The sequence below is a fragment of the Myotis nattereri genome, assembly GCF_964212035.1.
Source record: "Myotis nattereri genome assembly, chromosome: X".
Lineage (NCBI taxonomy): Eukaryota > Metazoa > Chordata > Mammalia > Chiroptera > Vespertilionidae > Myotis > Myotis nattereri.
Window position 1 is genome coordinate 103,353,660 of NC_138078.1, and position 12,075 is coordinate 103,365,734.

The 12,075-nt window shown below is 40.8% G+C and overlaps 1 protein-coding gene across 1 annotated transcript; it reads left to right on the forward strand.

Annotated features, from left to right (window-relative positions):
• Window positions 1-6,297: 6,297 nt before the first annotated feature.
• RTL4 (retrotransposon Gag like 4) lies at window positions 6,298-7,227 on the forward strand (the record flags this gene model as incomplete). The annotated part of the gene is made up of 1 exon (XM_081115128.1): window positions 6,298-7,227. The coding sequence occupies one exon, from the start codon at window positions 6,298-6,300 to the stop codon at window positions 7,225-7,227; it is 930 nt and encodes a 309-aa protein (XP_080971254.1).
• Between the last annotated feature and the right edge of the window lie 4,848 nt (window positions 7,228-12,075).

Here is a 12,075-nt window from a genome sequence, read left to right on the forward strand (position 1 = left end):
ATCTTTCTCTGTTTACTTATTTCACTAAGCATAATACCCTTTAGATCCATGAAATAGAACTACCATATGATTCAGCAATCCCATTTCTAGATATTTCTCTGAAGAAATCCAAAACACTAATTTGAAAAGATGTGTGCATCCCTATGTTTATTGCAGCATTACTTACAATAGATAAGATATGGGAGCAAACTAAGTGTCCATTGATAGACAACTATTGGATAGAGAAGATGTACTACATATATACAATGGAATATTATTCAGCTGTCAAAACGAAATCTTACCATTTCTTTTCTCCTCTTCTTTCTTCTTTTCTTTCTTTCTTTTCTTATTTTTTGTTTGTTTGTTAATCCGCACCCAAGGATATTTTTCTATTGATTTTTAGAGAAAGTGGAAGGGAGAGGGAGAGACAGAGAGAAACATTGATGTGAGAGAGACACATCAATTTGTTGCCTCTGGCACATACCTCAACCAGGACCGGGGAACCTGCAACGAAGGTACATGCCTTTGACCAGAATCAAACCTGGGACCCTTCAGTCTATGGACCGACACTCTAACCACTGAGCCAAACCGGCTAGGGACCATTTATCTTTTCTATTCTTTTTTAAAAAATATATATATTTCTTTATTGATTTCAGAGAGGAAGGGAGAGAGAGAGAGATAGAAACATCAATGATGAGAGGGAATCATTGATCGGCTTCCTCCTGCACACCCCCCACCGGGGATCAAGCCCACAACCCGGGCATGTGCCCTTGGCTGGAATCGAACCTGGGACCCTTCAGTCTGCAGGCCGACGCTCTATCCATTGAGCCAAACTGGCCAAGGCTATCTTTTCTATTCTATCGACTACAAATGAAAACCTCTGCATTTACAGTGTCTTCAGCACTTGCAGGTTTGAAATAAGACTTACACCCAATCCAGCTACAAACATTATCTGCCACATATCATAACATCCCTTGTGAGCAGCACACTTGATCTGCAGAAGTTAACAAACCTCCAGAACATGGCTACTTTCACTGAAGTCTTAATTTTATAGGCCATGTATAATGCTGATACCACTCAGGGCCTGAATCAAGTTGGCAAGTACAAAGAGGCAATGGAGTCTATCTTTGGGGTTCTCTCTTGACTGCATGTAATGCTCTATGTTCAACTCTAGTGATATGATGCCTACCTAGTGGCTAATCATCTTGTTCTCCATCCTGCATGCAGATCTTTTCCTGCCTATAAAAATTTAACCATTTACCTATCTGGGCCTTCTTCTTTGTTGGATTGAGAGACAATGGTGCAAATGGGTCACGTACTGCAAGGACAATGTTATTGGTCATGATTCTGGCTGATGACTGAACAGAGTCATCCAAGCATGTGATATGGCTGCCAGCAGAAACCACAGACAAAAGAGACAAGGTGGATGAAGGGGCAAATGGAGAAACAGGACCTTAGGAAGAATATTAAATGAGCCTATGGAACAAGAAGGCTGATGGAGCAAGTGTGGCTCCTTAAAAGAGTTACTCACATTATAAAGGAAAAATAGGAAACTGTGACAGGAAATACTTGTAAAGAGTGCTCATGACACATTTAACTGCATAATGGGTCCAGCTGAGCCAGAAGGAAGGTTGAAGCTTAAAGGAAGGTATGAATTCTGAGTCATAGAAATAGCCAAATTAACCCCACCTGGGCTTCTCTATCTCTAATAATGGAGATATGGGTATAGCTTTTCTCCCTGATTCACAAGCAGAGAAGAGAAAAGCAGTGCATAACTCACAGCAGGCACCACAGAGTCCTAAGAGAAGAGTCAGCTCAATTGCTATACTCTCTGTTGCCTCCAAGCCAGCTATACTGCAGATGCCTGAGTTAGGCCTACACTAGCCCAGTGTTTAGAGGTGACCATGCATCTTTAATGAGAACCTTGGAAGGAAGCAATCCACATATTACACACTTCAGGGGCCACTTTTGGAGCCAAATATTTTCTACTTTCAAAAATATAGATAGTGCTGAAGCAGAAAGGGATTTTTGAGAGTACAGTCTGCCCTCCATATCTGCAGGGTTTGCATCCACAGATTCAATAAAGTGTGGATAAAAAAATATTTTTTAATCCCAGAAAGTTCCAAACAGCAAAACTTGAATGTGTGATGTGCCAAGCACTATGCTGAATACAGGAGTACCCTGCTGTAGCCTATATGGAAATATAGGTTATATGCAAATACTATACCTTTTTATATAAGAAACTAGAGCATCTGTGGATTTTGGTATCCTCAATGGGCCCTAGAACCCATCCCTACTGAGAGATGGCTACTCAACCTAGTGTTTCTCTAAAGTGTTGTCAGGGAAACTTCTGCATCAGCATTATCTTCAGAGTTTAGTTAAAATGGAGATTATTTTATCTCATTTCAAACCCATTGAATCACACTGTCAAGGGGTAAGGCCCAATAATCTGCATATTAAATTACGGGGGGGGGATTCTAACTGCCCTGAAATTTGAGAACCATTGACAAATGTTGGAGTTCTGTGTAGTAAGTCACCCAATATACCCAGGGTAAAATCTGAAGACCTCTTACCACAGAATCATTTGGCTTGCCCATAAAAACTCAGGTCCCTGGATCTCCTTCTAACCCCCTTGACTCAGAATTTCTTACGTGTGATAAAATTTGAGAAACAAAGTGGCTTCATTGTACAGATCCAGATACTAACCCAGAGAGAGATGTGATTTGCTCAAGGTTGTCAGTAGAGCTAAGGTCACACTCAAGTCTCCAGATAAGTCCAAATGGTATCCTGAGGGTTATGTCTTAGTTTAGCTTCTGTGACATTCATTAGAAGGCCTCACTCTCTAGAGTAATAATGTAACTGCTCCAGGTAAATGCATGAGCCTAAATCAAAGCTTCTTCTGCAATGAGTTAGTCAGATCAGCTCAAGCTCACAAAGCTCTCTTAAAAGCAGCAGGGTCCTGCAGGCCCTTCATGAAATGGGGTCTCAGGGGACTCAAGAGTGAATTAGTTTTATATCTAGGGACATTCTTAACCCTGGCTTAGAGTCAAACTGAAACAAACCCCCAAATGTCCTGCAATAGTTTAATAAGCCTATTTTTGTGCTGTTGTTTTTGTAGTCGAAACCTATACCAATTAAGTAAATGCTTAAACATATGCAGTTTTGTGTCAGACCTGGTCCAAGTTCACTAGTCTGATGGCCCAAACCTGTGCATTTGAGGTTCCATCTCTTTCTCTACTTTACCTCCCCAAGCCTGTAGTCTGGAATTCCTCAAGACTGGCATGCTCTGCCCCAGGATCTGCTGGGATAATTCAATAGAAGGCCATTGACCTCCAAAAGGAGAGCAATTCTCTATGATAAGACAAAGTAGATTTTCTTTGAAAGATTAAGCAATTGCCGTTGACAATGGTGGTGTTGTATGGTTTACATTTGGGATAAAGCTTATAATTTTAGTAAGTGTTTCACTAGTGCTACATAATTAGAAAAATTAAATGCTCTGCCACCTTGAATACATAATTCTGTAAAGAAACAAGATACCTCTGTAGAGATTCTAGAACTTGTGAGGGTGGAGATAAAGGGCCAAAGGCACGAACAGAGAGTGAAAATTATAATCACACCCTTGCAACAACAACAAAAAAGAGTTTGGTACAGGTTCTCAATCCCTTATCTTCAATTCTGAAATAGAAAGTTCTGTAGGATGGAAGCTATTTTTTTTTTCATTAATTCGGTGCAAGATTCATTTAGCAGCAAAACCTGAGCTGAACTGACATGAACTTAGTCTCTATCTCTTTTAGTATAAATATTCAGGATTTTTTTCCATGCAAAAATGTTAATGACTTAATTATGGGATATTTTCCCAGACATCACTGGGAGTGTTATGTAAGAAGCAGTACATACTCTCTGTTAACTTTCTAAATTCCAAAACAAAAAAAAAATTAATTCTAAATCTCAGTCAGATAACAGACTGTGGACCCAGAACAATGATAACTAACATTTATGGAGCACTTGGCATCTGCATGAAACTGTGCTAATCTCATCTCATTTAATCCTCAGGTCACTATAGGACAGGATTTAAAATCATCACCATTTGAAAGTTAGGAAATTGATTCTCAGACAGGTTAAATAGCTTGTCCAGAGTCACACAACTTTTGGTCAGACCAGGATTTGGATGTAGGTCAGTCTGACTCTAGAACATGTATGCTGAATTCTTGCACTCTACTGCCTGGGAGAGATTAACAGTTGTGAAGGGCAGCGTGGGCTCATTTGGGCTTCATGTGAAGGTAGAATATCATTTGAGGAACAACCTACTACCTTCAAATATGTACCCTCCCCATCTCTACTTATCTGCAATTCAACTAATATAGCTTTATTCCTTGAGGTTCATCTACATGACTTTTCACACAGGGACCACCAGCATCAGAAATCTGCTGGGTATCTTATTAAATACAGATTCCTGATGTCCACCCCAGACCTACTGAGTCAGAATTGTTAGGGAACAAAATCAAATTTATTCCTATACACATTAGAGTTTGAAAAAAAAGTGAATACCCCTAGAAAGGCCAATCATTAACCTTCATTAACTAATTTACATCTTAGTATCAGTTGACACATGGTTGGATGAGCAGGAATAAACTCATGGATGGGCACCTGGAAAGTGGAAGATGTCTGAAAGGTAAATGAGGAGACTTTATAAGGGTGATATATGAAAAGGAAGAAAGAAAGGAAGATATAACAATATCTCACTAATTTGGTAATATGCAATAAGGGTAAAGCCTCACCATTGGCATTGTCCAGCTGTCAGTCTTAGAAGCAAATGTCTCTTTTTTGGGTGGCCACTCAGAACACATCTATTATTGCATTGATACAACAACCCTCTGAGGTAGACAAGATAGCAAAGCTCATTAGATAAAATAGGAGATTGAAACCCAAGTGAGTTCTTCAAACTCATCTAACTGATTAATACTGGTATTTGGGCAAGTTTCTGGCCCCTTATCTTAGACTATTTTATTCTTCCAATAACTTTTTTCATAGATCTAGAGAGGAGGAACCATCAAATAAAAGCTAGGGAGTCAAGTCTTAAATTAAATGATGCACAGTTTTTTGCCCACCAATGGCCAGTTTGAATACATTTGAATGCTATGATACACAAGGAAAAGGCAATGAGAGGAATTACACAGTAAAATAGTTCAACTGGTATACCATATGTTTGGGGTTTGTTTTTAACTTTTTCTGGTTGTTTTCTTTTTGTTATCAATGCAGGGAGGACTGTGGGACATTTTTGATTTCTATATTTTTAAGAAATTCTGTTCTTATTTCCTAGATTCTTAACCTTACCTCTTCATCTTGCCTGTGATGTCTTAATCATCTCCATAGCAACCAAAATGTGACCTCAGACAGGAACTAGAAAGCCAGAGAAGATGAATTGACTACTACCACAGCAATCAGATCCCCACAACAGTGAAGGCTGGGATTAGGGCAGTGAGGGTCAAGTCCAACCAATTATTATTACAATTCAAACTGAGTATTCTCTAGAGCAGCTCTTCTCAAACTTCAGTGCATATTTGAATCACCTGGGGAATCTTGTTATAGTGGAAAACTGATTCAGTAAGTCAAGTGGGACCTGAGAGTCTGCTTATCTAACAATCTCCCTGGTGATGTCAATTCTGCTAGTTCCCATATCACATTTTGAGTAGCAAGGGACATGAATCTTCACCATGCCTGAGTAGTGTATGCAAATGAGTATATCTGTGGTACTGGAGGAATTGCTATTCTGGATAGCAGTCCTGATGAGCATGCTGGATGTAATATTAACTAGATTTGTTTCTTTGGGCAAACACTTTTACCTCTCTGGATCTCTGTTTTCTCATCTGTGAAAGTATGAATTTGACATGGATGATCTCTAAGGTCACTATGGATGATAAAATTCTTTGAGTCTCTGATTTTAAAAAAAAAGGTACTTTAGAACCAAAGGCTTAATCTGAGGGCAAATTCCTATAATATAAGGGAGTGGGGAGAGAAATCCACTGTGTCTTTTATATTTATCTTCTTAATTCAAAATCCTTTATTTGTCCTAAGGTAATTTATTTCTTCTGAATGTGCAGAACATTGGCATTCTCCATGAAGACGAGGTGACATTCAGTAGTGGACAACAATTTTTGCCATCTCTCCAGCTCAGCTTTCAGCATCTCCTGTGACTTCATAGCTAACAGCTTTGGCTACTTGCTCATGATACTGTCTCTTTGATCACAGAGCAAACCCACTGTCTGACCACTGGTCTCCAGGACTTGTACTCAATTCTACTTATTTCCGGAAGATATAATGGAGAAGAATACAGAATCATCACCTACATTGCAGGTAGAACATTCGTCCCTTTGGGCAGAGAACCTCATTCTGCAGCCACAAGTGCAGCATCTGACTGAGGAGAACACGACTGTGAGGGATAAAGTCATGCCTGCTCTGGCCACCCCAATGATGCCTTTACTCTATTCACTTAAGAATCTTTCCCAGTTTCCTGATGACCCTGCCAATCTCTCAGGGTTTCTTGCTCAGGTGACTAACTATTTGACAACTCTGAAGATCACCAATCCCATACACGATGCCCAAGTCAAATTGTTTTTTGACTACCTATCTCAGCAGATGGAAAGTTGTCCGATGATATCTAAGTCTGAGCAGAGTGCTCTGTTGAAGCAATATGAGAACTTTGTTCTTGAGTTCCAGCGGTCATTTGGTGAGTCCGAAAGACAGGAAATGAGCCCTCTGGTGAATGCTAAGGTTGACAAAGGGGACAACTCCTCTCAGCAGGATGCTACTACTTTCCAGCCTCTTGCTCAAAATCTGAGCTGTAATGAAACCAATGAGAGTGATCACTTCCAAGAGGGCCTACCTGATCCCATTCAGGATGAAATGAGTGGCACAGATATGATGGACAACCTCCCAGACCTGATCACTCAGTGTATTCAGTTAGACAGGAAACATAGTGACAAGCCAGAGCTCTTACAGTCAGAGGCCCAGCTCCCAGTGTTGTCATCCCTGGTGCACTACCAAACCCTCTCCAGCCCCTCATGTCCATCATCCAAGGAGCTTATACAGCTGAGAGGAAGCCAGCCACCTCTCACCCCTGCCAAACGAGCCCGCCAGCAAGAAACTCACTTGTGCCTCTACTGCAGCCAAGCTGATCACTTCACAAGAGATTGCCTTGCAAAACGATCTCGAGCTCCAGCAAGGATAAACAACCCAGCTCACCAGTAAGAGGAGCCAAGGCATGTCCCTTTGTGAACTTACATTCCTCTCACCTCCAGCCTTACTGATTTATATCCTGCACTAAACATTTAAAATACAGATGGAGAACTGTGATACCACTTTACACATTCATGAACCCATGTCCTTCTGGAAATTTAAATAACCAGATCTTATTTATTTGGTGACCCATCACCAAACCTAACCCAACAATGATGACAACAATTCACAGGTACTTTCTGTAGTTGGTACTAATTTCCCAAGAGTACTAAAATCCTGCAGGCAAAACTCTGCCCAGTCTTTGCCAATGAAAACAACCCTGGAAGTACATTAAGAACCTCTTCCCCACCAATGGGTGAGATCTAGTTTGAGTCTTCTGTGCCTAAGAGTGGACCCAATCTTTTTACCCTCATCCTCATTGTTCCCTGTTGGTTTAAGACTCTGGACTGAAGACTTAATTGCATTTTCATATTTCCTACCAATATTATCCTACTAGAGGCTGGCTTCTGCTCCACCTGTTGACTAGAGTTCAGCTTCAACACAAGCCAACCTTCAAGGAAACACAGCTCTGCCACCCTTCCATACAGCTATATTTTATTGTCATTTAAAGACTTAAGCTTTCTCAACATACTGGGTCTCTTGGCTATTGACAAACCAGGTGGTATGGCCTTTTGAACACGGCCTGGAATTGTCAGTCCACTTCTAGCCCTTCAGACAGGTACATATTTTTAGCTAAGCCCTACCAATTCCAGTTTACCTTCCTTTTTGCCAATCATCTACTTTAGGTTTCTGCATGTTGTATGGCCAAGTTAAAATTGTCTAGGATAATGACTTCTGACAAGTATTTAGTGAAAGTTGGGGGAAGGTATCACATCGTAATTACTGTGTCTGCATTGAAGACTGAGAGTCAGGCCCTGCAAACGTTTCTGACTCTAGAGGCTTCAGTGTGGTCACCACGTAGGATCACTGGCCATTTATGTTAAGCTCTACTCTTATGGATGACCTCTGGGAAGCTCTTGCCTGATTGAATGTCTTGAAGAGCAATTAATGGCAGGCAACTTTCTGAACCATCTCATCTGAAGAATCCTGGGGCATATAAACAAACACCATCTGTACATAAAACTCAAGAAGTGGGGTTGGATTGCTTGTGTTATACTCTTGACATACATCAGCTCTGTATATGGATTTCTAATGCTTCTGAACAAACATCATGCTATGCTGGAAAGGCACAGCTTTCTAAAATCTTAAGGATATCTAATGATGATCAGTGATTCCTAGTAATTATCCAGTCCTCTGTTCCCTGCTTTGTAGTACTGATATATGTCCTCATAATGGATCCCCTGAAGAAAAATTTCTAATTCCATTTTTCCTAGTAGCCACCAAGACCTCTCAGAATATAAAGTGCAATTGTCCTTTGGCCTTATTTCTGGAGAATTATGCTAACATTGGCAATACTTAAACCTAGCTAGGAGCTTACTACTCTCATCTTGTAACACTACCAGATAGATCTTTCTGCCCATCAGTGCCTCACTAACTACTGTACCAATCCTTATTTGCATTCACAAGAGGTCTCTTTTATCAACAGCTTGCTATGCATCCACTTTACTCCATATACTCTCACAACAAGGAGACCTGAATGCATATATTTCAGTTGTTCCAAGGAATTCTCATGAGAATACTAGGATTATATGAGATCCCCTAAAGTAGCGGTTCTCAACCTGTGGGTGGCGACCCCTTTGGCGGTCGAACGACCCTTTCACAGGGGTCGCCTAAGACCATCCTGCATGTCAGATATTTACATTACGATTCATAACAGTAGCAACATTACAGTTATGAAGTAGCAACGAAAATAATTTTATGGTTGGGTCACAACACGAGGAACTGTATTTAAAGGGCCAGAAGGTTGAGAACCACGGCAAAGGGTAGATTTATATGAACTTTAAGTGACTCTGGAATTACCAGGAGGAATCCTAATATAGCACCACCAATTCTGTAATAAAGAACTCATTCAATGGCCTCAAGTCATTTCCTTACAAACCCTAGTATATTCCTGGAGTGCTAATGGTAGCATTCAATTGGCTTCATCATCATATTTCATAGCCTCTCAGAATAGATAATCAACCCTGGGCTATTAACTTCAGTTCACCTCCCACTTCTAGAAGCCACCTCTTGTGCTCTGTGTGATGAAATCTAACAGTGAGACTGAGCATATGAATAGAATGCTGAGATAATACTTTTATGCCTACTAGCTAGCAAACATTTTATTTACCACTTTAAAATATTTTATAGTGACACCATCCACTTCAACTATACTTAATTCATTACTTAGCATAAAGAGTTACATGGATGAGTTTTCAGAATGTATACCAGAGTGAACTTTTCTGAGAGTGAAGCAAATTAAAATCTACAGAAAATAGATGAGATGTAACCTACTGAAATATGTAGTCTGGAAATGTTAATGCTTGGGTAGCCCCCAGGTATAATCAAGGTTGTAGTGTGGGAGGCAGATCTGCTGTATAATTGATGCCACCCAGCAAGATAGAATCTAATCATTTTATGATGTCTTAAGAAGGAATTGTTTACAAGAAAATGTTCTGCATGGAATCCAAAAGAGAAAAAAAAGAGAAAAAGGAGGCAATTAAGAACCACAGGATACTGGTAGTCTCTCTAGAGTCAGAGGGGGGATGTTGACCAGCAAATGATTTGGCAGGTCCACCTACAGTGAGTGAGGTGAAGGCACAAGGCCATCTCAATTTTTGTCATTAGCCATTATGATTGTCACCAAACTCCCCTTGTTCTGACTCTATGCTCTAAAAAGTAATATTTTCCTGTATAAAAATGTTGTTATGGGAGAAAATTTGCTAACCAGCTGGCACGAGTGTTCTAGACTAATTAATTCTTATTATAAATGAATAAATTCATGTTTGGCTTATACATCAGTTTTTTGTAGTTTTAATAGCATCAATCTTCCAGATTCTAATCGCCTCTGAGCACACTGTAAAAAAAAATAAGATTTTCACCGTGCAAAGTCAGCACCACAGTGTGAACCATAGCGAATCCACTGAATATTAGCCTCCCTGAGACCATTGCCTCAACAGTCAATCAGCCTCCCTCTTTATTTCTATCATTTGTCTACAACTGTAATAAAATTACAAAATACCTATGGGTTTCACTTCCTGCACTTTTCTCCACACACATTCAGCACCATGGTACCTGCCTTAAGCAATTGCTTCTTACAGTACTACATAGTTTAGTCAAACCATCAGAATACACTGTCATGAATGAAGATATGTAGACATAAGCCCATGTGAAGAACCTTTGGAGAGAGAGGGGTGTATACAACTGGCCTAACTCTCATCATCTCCATTCTGTCCAGATGACAACACATAAGAAAAATACTGTCACTGCCCTAACCTCTACCCATGATGGTAAAACAAATATCACCCTTTTCTAGATTCTGGAAGATCTTCTCCACTCAGCACCATCTTGCCTATGACCACAATAGTCATCTCTGAAACAAAATAGAGAATTTAAGATGTATCAGCATCTTGGCAAAATCTAACATATCATGCCCTTGGGAAAGCTCTGGGAGCTTGTGCCACATCTGTATATCCTTCTACGTTGGTGACCATCTTTCACTGCCTCTCTTTGAAGCTTCAGACCTCATTTAGCCAAGAGACTGGGAAAACCTTCAAGGGACTATAATGTCATAAGTCTTCAATGTCACCTTCATACAAGGGTTACTGCTCACATTTTACAAACAAAAATGCCTGAGGGTGGTACACCACTTAGTAGAGTCAGTAGAACTCTCCTGGTACTCAGACCACATTTCCCCTTCATTGATAATGGCTATAACTTTGAATATTAATGCACTAAATTATTGATATTACTTCTTTATATAAGCTTAGACTCTTGCATCTATTTGAACCTGTTTTCTGATCAGTGCCTTCCAGTGCACACATAACGTGACTCTGGTCCTTTTATCTATCCAGTTCAGCAATCAGCCAGTTGTGACTATATTTCACCAATTCCATTTGCTTCATAGTAACCCTTCATTGTGGAAGACCATAAGAATTTCAGTTTTGCCCTAACCGGTTTGGCTCAGTGGATAGAGCGTCGGCCTGCGGACTGAAGGGTCCCAGGTTCGATTCCGGTCAAGGGCATGTACCTTGGTTGCGGGCACATCCCCAGTAGGGGGTGTGCAGGAGGCAGCTGATCAATGTTTCTCTCTCATTGATGTTTCTAACTCTCTATCCCTCTCCCTTCCTCTCTGTAAAAAATCAATAAAATATATTTAAAAAAAAGAATTTCAATTTTCCTATGCATAGAAAACGTCTCTTTGGGCATATAATTTGGCATTGTGTGCATCTGGGGAAAGGGAATTTATAGTTGGTGGATGACTACATCAGGTTCTGTGCTCAGTGCTTTAATTTTTTAATGATATTTAATTTCACATTATGATATCCATTTCAGGCTCTTAATGCTCAGGTGGTGATTATATATATACTAGAGGCCCGGTGCACAAAAATTTGTGCACTCGGGGTGGGGAGAGGAGGTCCCTCAGCCCGACCTGTGCCCTCTCACAGTCTGGGACCCCTCAGGAGATAACGACCTGCTGGCTTAGGCCTGCTCCCGGGTGGCAGAGGGCAGGCCTAATCCCTAGGTGCAGCCCCTGGTCGGGCTCAGAGCAGGGCCGATTGGGGAGTTGGGGCGCCGCCCCCTGTCATGCACAGAGCAGGGGGATCAGGAGGTTGCGATGCCACCCTCAGTCACGCTCAAGGTAAGGCCGATTGGGGGGTTGGGGCACCGCCCTGTCACACTCAAGGCAGGGTCGATGGGGAGGTTGCGGCACCACCCCCT